General features: G+C 47.6%; 1 protein-coding gene across 1 annotated transcript in view; it reads left to right on the top strand.

Moving 5' to 3' along the window:
- The window catches only part of CSMD2 (CUB and Sushi multiple domains 2), a 543,771-nt gene that overhangs the window by 395,772 nt on the left and 131,155 nt on the right, over positions 1–16,844 (top strand). Inside the window, 3 exon segments of the mRNA XM_043573327.1 lie at positions 3,837–4,024; positions 14,732–14,926; positions 15,826–15,942. Of these exon segments, the coding sequence (XP_043429262.1) occupies positions 3,837–4,024; positions 14,732–14,926; positions 15,826–15,942 (500 nt within the window).

The raw sequence follows: 16,844 nt of genomic DNA, 5'->3' as shown, positions 1-16,844 counted from the left end.
AAGGAGTCCAAAGGAAGGAAACTAGCATTTATTGGATGTCTCCCGTGTGCCCTGAGCTGTGCTCTTTGGTTTTACACATACTATCTTATTTAATCCTTATGATAATTGATGAAGTAGCTATTATTCTATCTTTTTTTTTTTTTTTAACCTCCGAAGGTGTTGAGATTCAGAAAGCAGGGCCTCTCTGGATCCTTTTTCCCCTGCTCTCCTGTGTTTTCCCCTTCTGTTGCCACCTGGCCCCTTCCATCACGCTCCCTAGAGGGGAACAGGCTCAAGTTTTTCTCAGGTTTTCCCCCATCCAGCTCCTGCACGGTCTCCTTCATCCCTCTAGAGGCAAACTCTTCAAAAGAATCATCTCTGCTTGTGTCTCCGTCCTGACCTCCTCCAACCTGTTCACTCTCCAACCACTGAAATCTGGGTTTGGCCTCCACGGTCCCGCTAGCAACTCCATTGATAAAAGACACCAGCGAACTCCTGGTCGCCGCACAAAATGGAACTTTCCATGTTTTAGCCCATGGCACTTCTCGCTCGCTCCCTCCATCCTTACCCTGCTTTTTCTCCTTGGTTTCTGTGAAGTTCCTCCCTTCTGGTTCTCCAGGTTTCTGTGACTTTGTGGCTTCCTTTTCGTGGCCCCCTTCCCTGGCCAGGCTCTATCTCCAGCCTCTCCCCTCCTCATCCACACTTCCTTCCTGGACCAGCCCATCTGCTCCGATGGCTTCACCCTCCTCTTGTAACCTGGAGACTCCATGCAACCACAGCCCAGACTGTCTTCTGAGCTGCAGCCTCCCATTTCCAACTGGTGGAGGTCTGGTACCCGCAGCAGCGCGTACAGAACTAAGCATATGACTTCTCCCCTCAGAAGAGCTCTCTTCTGACCCCTAGGGAGTGCCGCCATCATGCACCTGCCCTGCTCCTTCCATTAGTGAGCAAGGCTTGGAGCCTGTGCGGCCTTAATTCTCCTCACATTTTCCCCTCTTCTCCAGCCTCCCAGCTACTGCCTTGCTTGAAACCCTTATTATTTCTCAACTAAATTACTACCGTAGTCTCTCCTGACTGGTTCCTCTGCCCCCATCTTCCTCCCATGCCAACCTCTTCTCGAGCTGGCTGTCAAAGTGACCTTGTCTGGCGAAAATGCTAAAATAGCCACCTCATTTTCCATTTGAACATATGATAATGTGCTACTCAGCAGTAAAAAGGAATGAACTACTGATACAGGCAACATGGCTGAATCTCAAAAATACCATGCTGAGCAAAAGAAAACAGATACAAAAAAAGACATAATGTATGATTCCACTTACATGAAATTTTAGGATCAGCAAAATAAGTCTATGGTGATAAAATTCTGTTCGGTGGTGGCTTCTCAGGGTAGGGAGGGCTGACTGGGAAGGGGAACATTCCAGGACGCTGGAAACATCCTGGGTCTTGTCATGCATGTGTCAAAACCGATAGGGTGGTATACTTAATTGCTGATCATTTCATGGGGTGTGAGTTATACCTCGACTTGAAAACGAAGACACAAACAGATACGTCTTTTATTTTAAAATCCTGTAGTGGTTATACCTCCATCCTATAAAATCAGAATGTTGAGGGACACCTGGGTGGCTCAGTCTCTTAAGCATCCAACTCTTGATTTCAGCTCAGGTCGTGATCTCATGGTTCATGAGTTTGAGCCCCACATGGGGCTCTGCGCTGGTGGTGCGGAACCTGCTTGAGATTCTCTCTGTCTCTGCCCCTCCTCAGGTCCCACTCTCTCTCTATCTCAAAATAAATCATTAAGCTGTAAAAAAACAAAACAAAAAAAAAAAAACTTTGAACTTTTCAGTCCCATCTATCTGGCCTCTGCCTACCTCTCCATTCAGTAACCCCCCCAGCCCCAACCCCATTCTAACCCCTGAGCTCCAGCCAGACTGAACTACCCACAGCTTCAAGACTATTTCTTGCCCTTGTGACTTCACCCCTGCTTCTCCTTTCTTGGCGACTTCCTTTTCTCTCCTTGTCCAACTACTAAGGGTCTCTGCATCTCCCAAAACTTCCTCCAGCTTGGCCTCCACGAAAGCTTTCACTTCCTCCTCCCCAAGGAACTTTGTGTTGTGATCCCATGTGCCTGTACAGACCTCATGCTTTGCTTAGTTGTCTTCCCATCCATTGCTTCCTTTGGCCCTATCGCCATCTTGAAGGAGGGGTGTCATCTGATAGATCCCTGTGTCCCGAGCACCTTGCACAGTGCCTGGCACATTGAGAGTGCGCAGCTAAAATACAATGATGGAAGGAAGGCAGGGACAGACAGAAGGCAGTTAGGAAGTGGCAGAGATATCATCTGTGACCAAGACTGGCTCTCTTCAAACCACTCCCCTGGTGACTTGGGAAAAAGCACATTGGCTGGAAGCTGAATTATGGGAGCAAGAAGACCATACCACCTAGAAGTGGTGGTGTGACCCTGCCGCTGACCCCAGTGCGAGGTGCCATGGAGGAAGGAGGCCAATACACATCTGGCTCCACCCCCCTGTAACTTTCGGATCCCCATCCCATCCCCCTGCCAGCCCAACCCACTTTGTCCTAGAGATGTCACGGTCCCCTCTCTCTGCCACATGTCTTAGCTAAAGAGTAGAACTGCTATTTCATTCTTAGCTGGGCCAAAAGGAATATCTGAGTATCACAGCCCGTGGCTCAGCTCTAAACAAGTTTGCATCAGAAATCTGTTCCCAACTCACATTCTGTCATTTTCATCTTTGCACACCTGATTAGTGTCCATTGCTTTGTTGCATACGTACCTAAGACTGGACTGACTGCATCACAGGGCAGGCATATGTTCAGATCTAGTAGGTGTTGTGAAACAGTATACCCAAGCGGCTGAGCAAATTTACCTCCTGCCAGCAGGGCCCGAGAGCGCCAGTGGCTCCATGTTCTCTCCAGTCTTGGTATTTCCCATCATTTTCACTCTGGCCAATCCGGTGGGATCAATGACACTGAAGAACTCTAGTACTCAATTTGCCAAACTAAGACAGTTTTTTCAAATGGATTTTTTCCCATGCAAGAGTCAAAATAGCCAAGAAAGAGGCATGCTTGTGGGTGCCAGAGTGGGATGGTTGCGAATCCCAAGGAGAGCTGAGAACTGGCTTGGGGATAAGGGGATGAAGCCGAGCTCTTCATGAGAATGGACCCCTTCCTGCCTGAGAATGACTCCCTGGGTGACTCTTTGCTCTTGGAAAAGGAGGTGCAGATAGCACATTACAGAGAACATCAGAGGCAAATAAGTGGACTGCTCTAGCTGACCACTCAGTATGTAGAATTGGTAACTCATTTTCCCTTGTGCGCACAGAATAGTGAATACAGACAACAATATTGTATTACAATCATCAAACTTGCTGAGAAACTAGATCTTAATTATTCCAGCCACTAGAAAGAAGTGATAACTATGTGACGTGATGAAGGGACTAATTGTCACTACTTTGGCAATCATATTACATCATATAAATGTAGCCAGTGGACATGTTACACTCCTTAAATTTACACAATATTGTATGTCAAGTGTATTGCAATTAAAAATATTTGTGCAGAAAGAGGCTGCTAGATTTTCAGCTCCTGGTTTCCAGACACCAACTCTGGGACCTGTCTCCTCTGCCCCCACGCCTGACTTCTCCATCTCCTCGCCTGACTGGGAGGCCATCATGGGGCTTTACCATTTTCCCCCTAGCCAGGAAGTGTCAGGAATTGGGTGCCGGTGGGGTGAAGGGCTCACTGTCTGGGAGGCCCCATCCTTTGGTTGAGAGCCTAAGGCACAGTATGAGCCTTTTTTGACCTTAGTGGGGTGGGGGTGGGATGTTTTTGTTCCCCAGCTTTAACTTGGAGCCAGGCTATGACTTCCTCCATATCTACGATGGACGGGACTCCCTCAGCCCTCTCATAGGAAGCTTCTATGGCTCCCAGCTTCCAGCCCGCATTGAGAGCAGCAGCAACAGCCTCTTCCTCGCCTTCCGCAGTGACGCGTCCGTGAGCAGTGCTGGCTTCGTCATCGACTACACAGGTAGGGCCCTGGTGGCAGAGAGTAGTGAGGGCAGGGCCAGTGAGACTGGCAGAGGGGAGGGGTAGTGAGGAGGGCCCTGGGCTGGGTCACCAGCAGCCTCCGCCGGCCCTGGTGCCACTGAACCTGCAGAGAGCCCCTGCCTTCCCTGCGGCCCTGCGGGTGGTTTAGCCTTTCCCACCTATGTGCCCCAGGCCTTGGAGAAAGTGGGGGGCTGGCATTCTTCTCACACTTCATTTCTATCTCCACATCTCTGCTCTTCTTCTGTCCTTTTTCTGTGAGGGTCATTCCTTGCTCTTCTTTTATAACCTCTGTCCAGACCTAACAGCTCACAGAGGCTCTGATGTGAAGCTCAGTCTTCCTCTCTTCCTCAAAGTCTCCCACCATCCCGGGAACTTCAGTGTCCACGTGGACGGCTCATCCAGCTTCTTGGCTATACTCTGGCACCCTGTCATAGCCTGGACCCTTTCTGATACTTCCTGATTCCGACCCTCACCCCTCCAGCTGTCCCATTCTTTTGCTGCCATTGTATTTTGAATTAAGGCAAGCTGAACAGGATAGAGGTCAAAGCAGGGGTCAGCACATGTTTTCTTAAAGGACCAGATAGTCAATATTTTAGGCTTGTGAGGCATATGGTCTCTGTCACAACTACTCAGCGCTGCTGCTGGGGTAGCCTAAGACCAAACATAAAGGAACGGGCATGGCTGTGTTCCAAAAAGCATCTACTTAACAAAAAAGCAGGGGCACCTGGGTGGCTCGTCGGTTGAGTGTCAGAATTCAGCTCAGGTCACGATCTCACAGTTCATGGGTTCAAGCCCCGCATCGGGCTCTGTGCTGACAGCTCAGAGCCTGGAGCCTGCTTCGAATTCTGTGACTCCCTCTCTCTCTGCCCCTCCCCCACTCACACTCTGTCTCTCGCTCTCAAAAAATAAAACATTAAAAAAAATTAAAATTAAAAAAAAAAAGCAGGCCTCGCTCACTACCTGGTCAAGAGCCTAGACTGTCAGATGAACTGGGTTCTGGGCTCATGTTTGCTAGTTAGCAGTTGTGTGGCCTTGGGTGAATTTTGTAACCTCTTGAAACCTCCATTCCTTCATCATAAAACGAGGGTGGCCTAATCCCTGCCTCACAGAAATGCTGTGAAGATCAGTGATTCTGTGCAGCAAAGCCCCTGGCCCGGTGCCTGGCACGTCTCAGGCACCCTATAATGTCTAAGCAGCAGCCATAGTAAGAGTGGCTCCAGGCTCTGGGCCACTCCAAGTTCTTCTATCCTGTTATTGTCTTCATGACCTTTTCTTCCCTAATCGTCCCAGACGCCTTTATCCAAATCCTAGATCCACTTCTTGCTTGATTGGTGAGCTTGGCAGGCTATTATCTCTTGGAAGCCATTCTTCCATCTATAAAGTGGTGGTAATAATAATTACATTGCAGAAGGTTAAAATTAAAAGATATTTTATACATCCATATTATATGCATGAGTACAATGCCCAGTAGGTACTGAACACTCTACAGATACTCTAGAGATGATGGATTTTGTTATTGTTGCTCTCAGCCAAGTTCACCCAGGCCTCATCAGCCTGTGTGGACAAATGGGGTCATATTACCTGTTAAAATTTAAAAAGTTTCTGGCTCATGTCCCCCACTTGCATAGTGTAGGACCTCAGCAACCTTTGAAAGTGTTCCTTAATTACACATTTCTGGCAACTGCTGGGAATAGCTCACATGCGCTCACAAATAACACCAATCATAACAATAGCTAACTTAGCAACTACCAACCGCCAGTGTGGTCCTAAGTACTTCACATCCATCAACACATCAAAATCCCCAAAACTATCGCTTGTCTGCTATTTGTCAGGTACGGTTCTAGAAGATACTTCGTGCACAAAGTAGAGAATGTTTTGCTGTGGTCTTCCCTTCCCGTGGGGCTGGCCGAGATGATGGATATTTTGCTGACCTCTCTTCCTGCAGACGCCTGCCATTCAATAAACCTCCCATTCCCGAATCCTCCTACATCAGAACAAACACAGTCACATAGTGTGGAATTCTAACAGCAGCACAACTTAGACTCAGACTGGGACCTGTCACTCCGCCACCCCCGCTGCTGTATTGTCATCTTCGCTTTTCTTATTGTTCACCTCTTGCATCACACTTACAGAAAGAACAGAAGTACCCTCAAGTCCCCTGCCCCCCTGGCCCTTCTGTTGCAGCCTTGCAAAATGGCATCCTTCATCGCACCCACATGCAAGTGGCTGAACGTGACCAGAAAAAGTCACACAAATGTGGCACTTGTTGCCACCGCAAATGATGTCTTTTAACCCTAGACGAGCATTAGCAACCACCTGAGCCACCTCCAACCTGTCCTACCTGGGGTCTTCTCCCTGGTGGAGATTCCAAAATGTCACCCCACATGTCACCCCATGATGAGATGATCATCATCTGTGGAAACAGTAAGCTACTGGGTAGAAATCACGGTCTCCTGGCTGCAGGCATCTCTCCCCCCATCCCCTCCACTGAAGCCACGGCCTAGAGCCACGCTTTCAGGGCCTCTTTCCCAATGAAGCCCCTTCCACTTTCAGCTGTTGGCCCAAGACCACATCTACAGGGGCCCCCAGCTCTGAAACACAGCCCCAAGGAATAAGGCCTTCCAGGCTGCCATCTCAGCCAGCCACGCAGCTAAGAGGCCAATCACTGGGACGAGGGGAGAGGTGATGCCCACCCATGCACCCTCCGCCGCCTTGTTAGCATCTGTGGTTCAAACACCAAGATAAATGCGCGTGTTTGGTGCAGGAGGTACCTGGTGAGGCCTGAGGCAGCTTTCCCTCCTTCTTGGGTGGCACACTCCCTAATATTAGTCCCTTCTCTACTATGGCCTCAGCCGCTGGTCAGGCATCCCATTTTGTGGGACCCTTGCCTTGCCGCATGGTCTCCTCCACATCCCAAGATCTCTGGATTCCTGGAATGGATCTACTCTGCTACCAGATCCCATGGCCTCGATGATATCCCCCCATGTTCAATATCTTTATGGGGTAGCCTCCATCACTTACTAACAGTATGGCCTTAAGCAAGTCTCTTACCTTCCCTGAGCATCCCTTCCTCACCCATCAAGGAGGGAGAGCACACTACATGGGAGAGGTGGTGTGAGGGTAGTGGACAGGAACAGCACCTAGCACAGGGCCCAATGCCAGTAGGTAGTAGGCACATACTTTGATCCACCTTCTCTATCCAATTGCCTTCTTTCCTGTGTAATGGGTATTTCATTTGTTCTGCTCTTGTTTGGAAAAGAGAAGGGTTTGGAGCCTTCCTCATGGGGCTAGCCCAGTATGATGCAGTCAGTACATTTTCTTTCCTGTTTCATTTTCTTTTCAGTAGAATGCAGTCAGTACCTTTTCTGTTTACTGAAGATATAAAGTGGGAGATGGTGTTCTGCATACATATACGTATGAGCGTGAAATATTTATAACATGAATATTGGTGACGTGTATGTATGTGTATCCTATATATGTCTCCTGTCCATGGCAAAGAATTTAGACGCTGTGTTCTGCAAGTCCATAGAACACCATAGACTGAGACGTAGCCCACGAAGGACTTGCACACTGAGGCAGGTCTGAATCCTTAGGAAGAGAAGAATTGGCCTCATCCATCTATATGCCATCTTGTTTCCAGAGGCAGAATGCTGTCTTTCAGAGAGTACTGCCTACCCCTTTCCCCAGCTGAAGTGAAAGGGGCTTCATTGGGAAACCAGACCTGGAAGTATGGCTCTAGCCTGTGGCTTCAGTGGAGCAGATGGGGGAAAGGTGACCACAGCCAGGATGCCATGAATATGGGGATTTCTACCCAGTACCACACTGTACCCAGGATGATGAGATGATTTAGGGCTCCTCTAATGCTGAGTATTTGGGTCCTCCTGGGGGCTGTGGCTTCAGGGTCCTGGATTGGGAGATGAGAGGAGCCACATAGAGAGATGTTGCTGGACTTAGCTGAGCTTAGCCCAGTGGCAACCACTCTTTGAGGTCAACCCCTCCTCTGACCAGAGGCACACAGACCAGGGGCCTTGCCCCACATCCTGCCAACTTCTCAAGTGGGAAGCAGAAACAGTGTGGTCACATCTGAGTCCGGGATCCTTGAGTTTCAAACTGAGAAACCCACTCAGACCAAATTCAGCAAAAAAAAGGGGGGGGAGGGTAAAAATGCAAAGACCTAAAACTCATTCAAAACCAACTTGAGACAGAAAGGAAACTTTATTATAAGAAAAGTAATGGCCAATATAATTTAAGCCAAAAAGTGTTCTGTATTTTAACAGTACACATCACAAAAACCCCCTCTAACATAACACAAAAAGGGAATATATTTTTCATAAACTTCCAAGGGATTGAGATCAGGAAGGGAGAGTCGAAGGTTGAGATTGGCTCCTGTCTCCAGGACCACTTGGTCTCCTCCCTGCTTCATCCTCTTTTTGCAGATTAATGGTCATTGCCTCCACTAGGGCAAGTATGTCCGCCTCACTCTTGACTCTGAATTATTTCCCAGTTTGTGTCCCAGTTCCAAATCCCAAAGGACTTGAAGACTGACCAGGCTTAAGGCAAGCATCCATTGACCAATGTCATGGAATTAGGCTTCTTCATAAGGGGCAAAGTCAGATCATGCATTTTTACTCTTCTGTTCACACAGTAGATATTTATTCAGTACCTTCTATATGCCAGACCCTGTTATAGGGGCTGAGAACAAAACAAAGTTCCTGCCTCCATGGACTTCACGTGCCAGTGACAACCAGACAGGTAGACATTTATGCTACCAATGAGATCTTGGAGACTCACCTAATTATAAGGCAGTGATGGGAGAGTTTGTAGGTGTCTCTCTTCAGTTGCTGCTGGAAGGTGGTTGTGATGTCTGTGTCATTCTAGGCAGGTCTTCTAGATGATTCTGAATGCAATCATGTCATTTGTGGATTTTTATAAGACTGCTCTGAGGTGTTCTCATCTGAATTCAGCTACCTGGGTAGCTTTACCCTTTGCTAGAAGGAAACAGGGAAAAATAAGGAGGATCTTGTTTTTTTGATACAATTACTAAAAATGAGTCCCAGAGAGACTTACTGTCTTTCCCTAAGCCAAAAACATCGGAAAATGGTGGTGGTGGGTCAGGGGGAGGGGAGGCAGAGCTTTACTCTCATTTTCCAGCAGGTGTGGTGGCTCCCTTCTGGGCAGGGACAGGCTAGCATGTTCGTGCATGAGTGTGGAAGCCATTCACTCACTCAAAAAACTGCTTACTGAGCTCTCACCTCATGCCGCACCTTGTGCTAAATATGGAGGCTATGACAGTGGGCACAGTGGTCATGGTCCCTAAGATAACATAAAGGTGAGTGAGGGAAACAGACAACAAATACATAGATCAACAAGGAGTAAGAAGCGGAAGTTAGGAAAGAGCAAGCTGCTGAGAAAGAGAAATGGGGAGTCTGCCTCAGAACAGCAGTTGGTGAAGGTGAAGGCTTTGCCCAGCAGGCATCATTTAAACAGACCTCAAGGTTGAGAAGAAGCCCACTGTGCAAGAACAGGGTTGGGGGAGTGTTTCAGACAGAGGGAGTTTGAAGAAGTTCAGAAGAAGAGTTTGAAGCCTGTGTTGGAGAACCTGAAATAACTCAGGAAAGACCAAGGTCAGCTTCTACCAGAAGGTACTAAAAAGCACCTGTTTTCTCTTTTAAGCCCTTGGCTGGAACACTACAGGCCAAGGAGTTGCAACCAGGTTTCCACACTGCTCCCACTACCACCACTACCAGGAACCACCACTGCCATGGGTCTTTCTTTTTATTTATTTTATTTATTTTTTATTTAAACTCAAGTTAGTTAACATACAGTGTAGTCTTGGCTTCAGGAATAGAACTCAGTGGTTCATCAGTTATATATGACACCCAGTGCTCATCCCGAAAAGTGGATTGCCTTAATGCCCATCACCCATTTAACCCATCCCCTCACCCATCTCCCCTTTAGCAACCCTCCGTCTGTTCTCTGCATTTAGGAGTCTCTCAAGGTTTTCCTCCCTCTCTGTTTTTATCTTATTTTTCCTTCCCTTCCCCTATGTTCATCTGTTGTGTTGCTCAAATTCCACATATGAGTGAAATAATATGATATCTGTCTTTCTCTGACTTATTTCGCTTAGCATAATACCCTCCTTGTTTCCATCCATGTTGTTGCAAATGGCAAAATTTCTTTCTTTTTCATTGCCGAGTAGTATTCCACTGTATAAATAAATAACTGTATACCCACATCTTCTTTATCCACTCATCAAAGACATGAACAGACACTTTTCCAAAGAAGACATCCAGAGGCTAACAGACACATGAAAAGATGCTCAACATCACTTATCAGGGAAATACAAATCAAAGCTACAATGATCACACCTGTCAGAATGGGTCTTTCTTTTTAAATTCAAAATGGAAATACCTTCATTTTTTGCCTATTTTAAAAATAAAATGTGTTTGCTGGAAAAATGCAGACAATACAGAAGCACGTAAGAGGTACTCTAAACACTTAACACCTACCGTTACTACCATCCCCTGGAGCACCATTGTTAACAGTTTGTTATCTTATTCCAGATATTTTTTATAAAAATAAAATAATGTGAATTTTATAACAAGGGTTAGAAAACTTTTTTTCTATAAAGGACCAGACAGTAAATAGTTAGGCTGAGCAAACCACATAGTTTCTGTTACATCGGCTCAACTCTGCTGTTGTAATGCCGAAAGAGCCATAGACAGTATTGAGACAAATAGGGGAGGTTGTGTTCCAGTAAAACCTTATTACAAACTTTATACAAAAACAAGCAGTGAGACTGTGGGATATAGTTTGCTGATCCCTGTTCTATATGAATAGAGATCACACCATATGTACTAATCTGTCATATGGGTTTGTTTTTACTTTGTTTTTGGTTTTTGTCCAATGATAGATCCTGATCATTTTTCCATATCAGTATTCAAAGACTTTTGCAATTCTTTTTAAAGCCTGCTTGTATTTCAGTGGATGGCTGTAATCCAATCTTTTTAACCAGTTCCTTACTGGTTGCGTGTGCATATTGCTATTTTCAGTGTCTTGCTATTACAGTGTTTAGAAATGTTCCTTATCTATTAGGACAAAAAGAAGCTGGTTCTTTTGCTATTCCCATTTTGGGCTTGGTGTTTATTTATTATTATCACAATGATATTTCAGTCATTACAGTTTTATCATTCACAGCTGAGCTCTGGTTTGGCTGACTAAAGACCTGATTTTGGTCTTAATTCCACTTCTTACCAGCTGAATGGCTTGGGAAACTCATTTAGCCTCTCTGATCACCACATTTCTCATCTGTAACCTGAACAGGAGCACACCTGGCCCTGCCTGCTGCAGAGGCTATTGTGAGGCACAAATGAGATAACAGATTGGAAAGTAAGTTGAAAATTATAACGTGATATTCCTCTGTAAGGGGCTATCATCATTATCATTACCCTTGTCATTTTCATTAATGTGATAATGCTCAGAATGATGAGCTCTTCTTGCTCTGACATGTGAGTAACTATAAAATACAGTCTGTAGTTGCGATCATTGATGTGACTGTGGATTTTCCAAGCCCTGGGGTGTTCAGCCAGTCAATTCAGCATCCATTTATTAAGCGTCCATTGTGTGCCAAACAGAACCAGCTCCAATACCAAGTTCTGTGCTAATTGCCACGGTTATGAAGAGAATAGGTAAAGGTTCCTGTCCTTTAGGAACTCAGAATCCACTGGAAGGAAATATACTTATCCAACCTACCAAGATAATGCCACACATGCTATCATTCAGGAAATAAAAACAGAATTCTGCCAGAGAGAAGGCAAAGTACAGGAAACTTGCTCAAGAGAAGGTGGCGTTGAAAAGTGTAGGAGTTTGGGGTGCCTGGGTGGCTCAGTCAGTTAAGCATCTGATCTTGATCTCACCATTTGTGAGTTTGAGCCCCACATCAGGCTCTATGCTGACAGCTCAGAGCCTGGAGCCTGCTTCAGATTCTGTGTCTCCCTGGCTCTCTGCCCCTCCCCCACTTACACTCTGTCTCTCCCTCTCTCAAAAATAAATAAACATTAAAAAAAGAAAAAAGAAAAGTGTAGGAGTTTTTGCGATTATGGAGAAGAGAAGAAAGGACTCTCTGACAGTGTAAAGTTCTGGGACAGACATGCCCAGCTATTACCCAAAAGCACAGCTTCTTATGTGAGGTAGAAGTTTATTCTCCTTCCTATAAAAGAAATCTAGAGATTGTCATCCAGGGATGATGAGGTGACCCCTTCCCCAACCCTGGCTCCTCTTGCCTTTCTGCTTTACCATGCTAGGACATGGTTCCCATCCTCATGGTTATCTCAGGATCCAAGATGGAGACTGGAATTCTAGTCATCATCTCTAAGTTCAGACTATGGTGAAGAGGAAAGAAGGAAAAAAAAGAAGGACTAATGAGCATTCTTTCAGCTGAGTCACTTGCTCTTAAGCAGGCTTTCTAGAAGTCCCACATTTGTCCACTTGCCAGGCACTGGACTAGAGCAGTAAATAAAACTGGATAACTTCCTCATGAACCTGCACTCTAGTTGAGAGAAATAGGAAAAAATGGATGAATATTTAGTGCATGAGATAGTATTGGTGCCAGTGCAGAGAAACAAAGCAGAGAAAGGTGACCAGGAGTGCTGGGGAGAAGAATATCAAAAATTTAAATAGCTAGTCAAGGAGATGTCTCTAAGAAGGTGACACTGTTAAATCCTGAAGGAGCTGAGAGAGAGAGCCATGCAGTTGAAGAAACATTCCGTGAACAGCAGCCAATGTGGTTGGAACAAAGTTAGCAAAGGGATGATAGGAGTTGAGATCATAGAGCGGTGGGGATTGGGGACAGAAGACCCAGGACTTTTAGACCCATAAGGATTTGGGCTTTTACTCTGAGTGAGACAGGAGACTGTCTGACTTGACTGTGTTTACATCTCTTTGGCCAGATGTAGCTGCTTGGAAAGCTAGAAGATGTAGATTTTAGCTGGTGCTTTGGTAGTCTGGATAAAATCTGGTTTCTATTATTTAAGGATGAAGGGGAGAAGTGGATACTGGGGGGCCCCAGCTAGTTCTGCCCCTTATGAGCTTCTCTGAGCTTATGAATTTCTCTGAGCTTCAAATTAGGTTTGACCGACTTTAATTTGTAAAAAGGACAGATGAAATATAAGACATGGTGACAGTTCCCTGTAACTCTGTGATTCTCAGATGGGTTACCTAATGACCAGTTCTATTCTGGCCAGAGCCAGTGAGCTTAGGGAAAGGACAGGTTTGATTGAGGGGTGAAGGTGACACGCCATAGGACCCATGAGGAAACCACTGAGGTGTCTTCTGCTAGATAAGGGACCATTTTCTGGGTCCCACTTGAGTTTAAATGTAGTAGCATATCCAGGACGGCTGCCCCCTTAGCCATAGGCAAAGACAAAGAGCAGGGCCATCATAGGGCTCAAATGCAAGAGTGGCGGACTTGGCAGGATGTGGATGCTCAGAGCCCCATCCCATCAGTCCATGGGCTGACTGGCAGCTGAGCATCCCCTCGAGCAGTGGCTGCTTCATATTGGCAGCCTAAAAGATGCCCAGGTGACAAGGACAGCCTCAGCAAAATTCCTCAGCTATTCATCCCTGAACTCTGAGCCCTTCTGTTCTGGTTCTTTCCTCCTTAAATCTGTTATTTGAACTTCTGAACGTCTGAGTCCACCTGCGAGGGCTGTCAGCACCTTTTTGTGAGCCCCATCCCTAGACCTCCCTGTAGCATAGCCTCCAGGAGTCTAATGGAATCCTGATACTCAGTGGCATTTCCCTGACACTGCCCAGCCATGATGACAGGCCTCTTGACCACCAGTGGTCTTTGACCAAGGAGGATGAGGAAAAGCAGTGCAAGTGCAAGTGAACAGTTGGCTCCCAAGAGCTGCTCAAGATTCCCAGCTGATGGTGAGGGAGGCTGCACAGTGCTCTTTTCCAGAGATGGGGGTTCCCGAGTCATGCTCTCAATCGCTCAGGCAGCACCAAGTTCGCGCTCATAGAGGGACAGAGTAGATGCCTGTTAGGTGCAGCATGGATGCCTAATTGGAGAGACATATATGCCACAAAAATCAGGTAGAAAAAAATACTACTGTTTTAATAAACTAGCAAGCACCCAATACCCCGATGCAAAACCCGGAAAACTGTTTAACCCTAGATAAGTCCGGAGGTTAAAGTAGGGTTTCCCTTATGATAAAAATTCTTTACTTGGAATTAAAATAAATAAATAAATAAATAAATAAATAAATAAATAAAGTAGGGTTTCCTACTTCCTTCCTGAATCTAAGGACTGGTGCCCTTGCAATCAGAAGTATCTGCAAGGTATAGATATGACAGCAGTCAGCCTCCCCTGGAGAGAGTGGGTCAAGGAGTGACAGAGGGCCCCTAAGGTTTAGCTGCAACTCGCTCCTTTGTGGATCAGGGCAAGAATGTGGAGGAGGAGAGGGAAAATTTCATTCTCCAAGATGATCTCTAGCCCTAGATTTAGAGACGTTTTCAGACCTGAAGGGAAAAGAACCAGAAATCCCAAATCCCCATATGCCCTGTGGCTAATTAGAGTCAGGGTCTCCTCTTGGCTGTTGCACCATGGAATTAGGCCACTAATGAGTTTGTGTGTGTGTGTGTGTGTGTGTGTGTGTGTGTGTGTGTGTGTGTTTCTTTTTTCCAGAAAACCCACGGGAGTCGTGTTTTGACCCTGGTTCCATCAAGAACGGCACGCGAGTGGGGTCCGACCTGAAGCTGGGCTCCTCCATCACCTATTACTGCCACGGGGGCTATGAGGTTGAGGGCGCCTCTACCCTCAGCTGCGTTCTGGGGCCTGATGGGAAGCCCGCGTGGAACAACCCCCGACCAGTGTGCACAGGTGGTGGGACAGGGGCGGGAAGGAGTCAGAGGGAGTGAGGGCATGCCAGAGGCAGAAGGGGTTGTCAGCTGGGGGAAGGGAGGCATGGGACATGGTCCTAAGAGCGGGCTCTTTGAGTTCACTGTGAATGAGAGAGGCTGGTAATTCACCAGGTAGACAGTCCCTATCGACATGTCCTCTCTCAGACCACCTAGTGTGCCCACTCAGACAGAGGCCATCATCAGTGGCCCCCAGACATGCCAGCAAGTCGTATGAGGGAGATTGGAGGTTAAAGATAACCTGGGCTTAGGGAAAGTCACTGAGAGATCATATGTGTAAAACTAAGGCCAGCGGGGTGGGCTGACTCCAGCAGGTCTAGCTTAGCTCTGGGGCCCTGACAAGAGAGATGGGATGGAGTGTCAGAACTTCAAGAGCGTGGTGGCCACCCCAAGTTGGAAAGCAAGGAGGCCCCTTTGCCCAGGTGAGAGAGGCTGGCTCTCAGGGCCACCCCTCATAGAACTGGGCACCTTGGATGGGAACAGAAGGTGGCTGGGCCGCATGGGACAGCTGCTCCCAGTGGGGCTAGCCTGGGGGCACTAACTCATGTGGAGACATGCCTGGGGCAGACATCAGCCATGGGACAGAAGGTCAGTCCTAGGCCCCTGTGCCTCCAGGGACTGGTGCTAGTGTTACTAGTTAGGGAGCAGGGTCTGACATGTGCCCAGGAGGGCCCTTGACAGCATCAAGGAAGGTTTCAGGCCACATGCCAGGCCAGGGAGGTGCTCTGAACTCCCCTCCTCCACACTAGCTGCTGCACACCTCAGGGCAGCCTCACGGGACCAGTGCTCAGGCTGGGGTGAGCATGACAGCTGATGAGAGGCCTCAAGATCACCTGGCCCTCCCTCTGATTTCTCTTCCAGCCCCCTGTGGGGGACAGTATGTGGGTTCAGACGGAGTGGTCTTATCCCCCAACTACCCCCAGAACTACACCAGTGGACAGATCTGCCTCTATTTTGTCACCGTGCCCAAGGACTACGGTATGTTTATTTATGTTTCCCGACCTCTTCCAGGCCCCCGGGCCCTTTCCACTCGTGCCCCCGGCTCCACTCTCAATTGTATCCACTCCCATTGTGGGAACGGGTAGACCATCTCCGGTACAGGACTCCTGGGTGCAGATGCCATGCAGTGGAAATAAGATACACTGTCAGGTGCGCTCCTGACGTATGTGTGGGAGGAGCACTAGCAAGGCCAACAGCACAAGGGGATGCAGCTGGGGAGGAAGTAGCCAGGACGGAGGGAAGGCAGGGATGCCGGACACTAGTCAGCACAGCCCACATCTGACTGGAGGTGCTGCAGATCCAGGCTGACTGGGAACCCAGGGGAGGGTGACCAAAGGGCAGGAAGAAGGAAGGAGTGGGACAGAGCTGGGAACCCCAGTGTTCCACCATCCCATCCGAGACTGGGAGCCTAGCCCAGCAGCTATAGGTAGGGCAAACTAGAGAAAAGTGGGGGGCAGGCCAGTGTCCTGAGAAAGCAGAAAAACTTCCAGATTCCAAGAGACTCAGACAAAAAGAAGCCAGGCTTGTCACCTGGTTGGCAGTGGGGACATTTAAGAGTCCTGCCATCCCTGAAGGATTTAGGAAGTTCTAAGGGGCAGCCAGACTGGTTGTACCTGAGCAATCAGGTGACCCACCCGGATACTTTCTCCCTGGATCTCCTCTTTGTAGGAGGAGTAACAACTATTTTTAAACAGGATTGGTGTTGGGTGGGGTAAAGGACACTGATAAATCCTGACCATCTAGGAGAGGGATGGGGCAGCAGCTGGCTACTTATGCCCAAGATAGGGTGGAGGGAGCATAGGGCAAGGCCTGATGCCACCAAGCATTTATGAAGCATCTCTCAGGGACCACACACTCTGTTGCAGACGTGAGCGACACGT

This window comes from Prionailurus bengalensis, chromosome C1, assembly GCF_016509475.1.
Source record: "Prionailurus bengalensis isolate Pbe53 chromosome C1, Fcat_Pben_1.1_paternal_pri, whole genome shotgun sequence".
NCBI lineage: Eukaryota > Metazoa > Chordata > Mammalia > Carnivora > Felidae > Prionailurus > Prionailurus bengalensis.
This window is presented reverse-complemented; position numbering and strand designations above follow the sequence as displayed.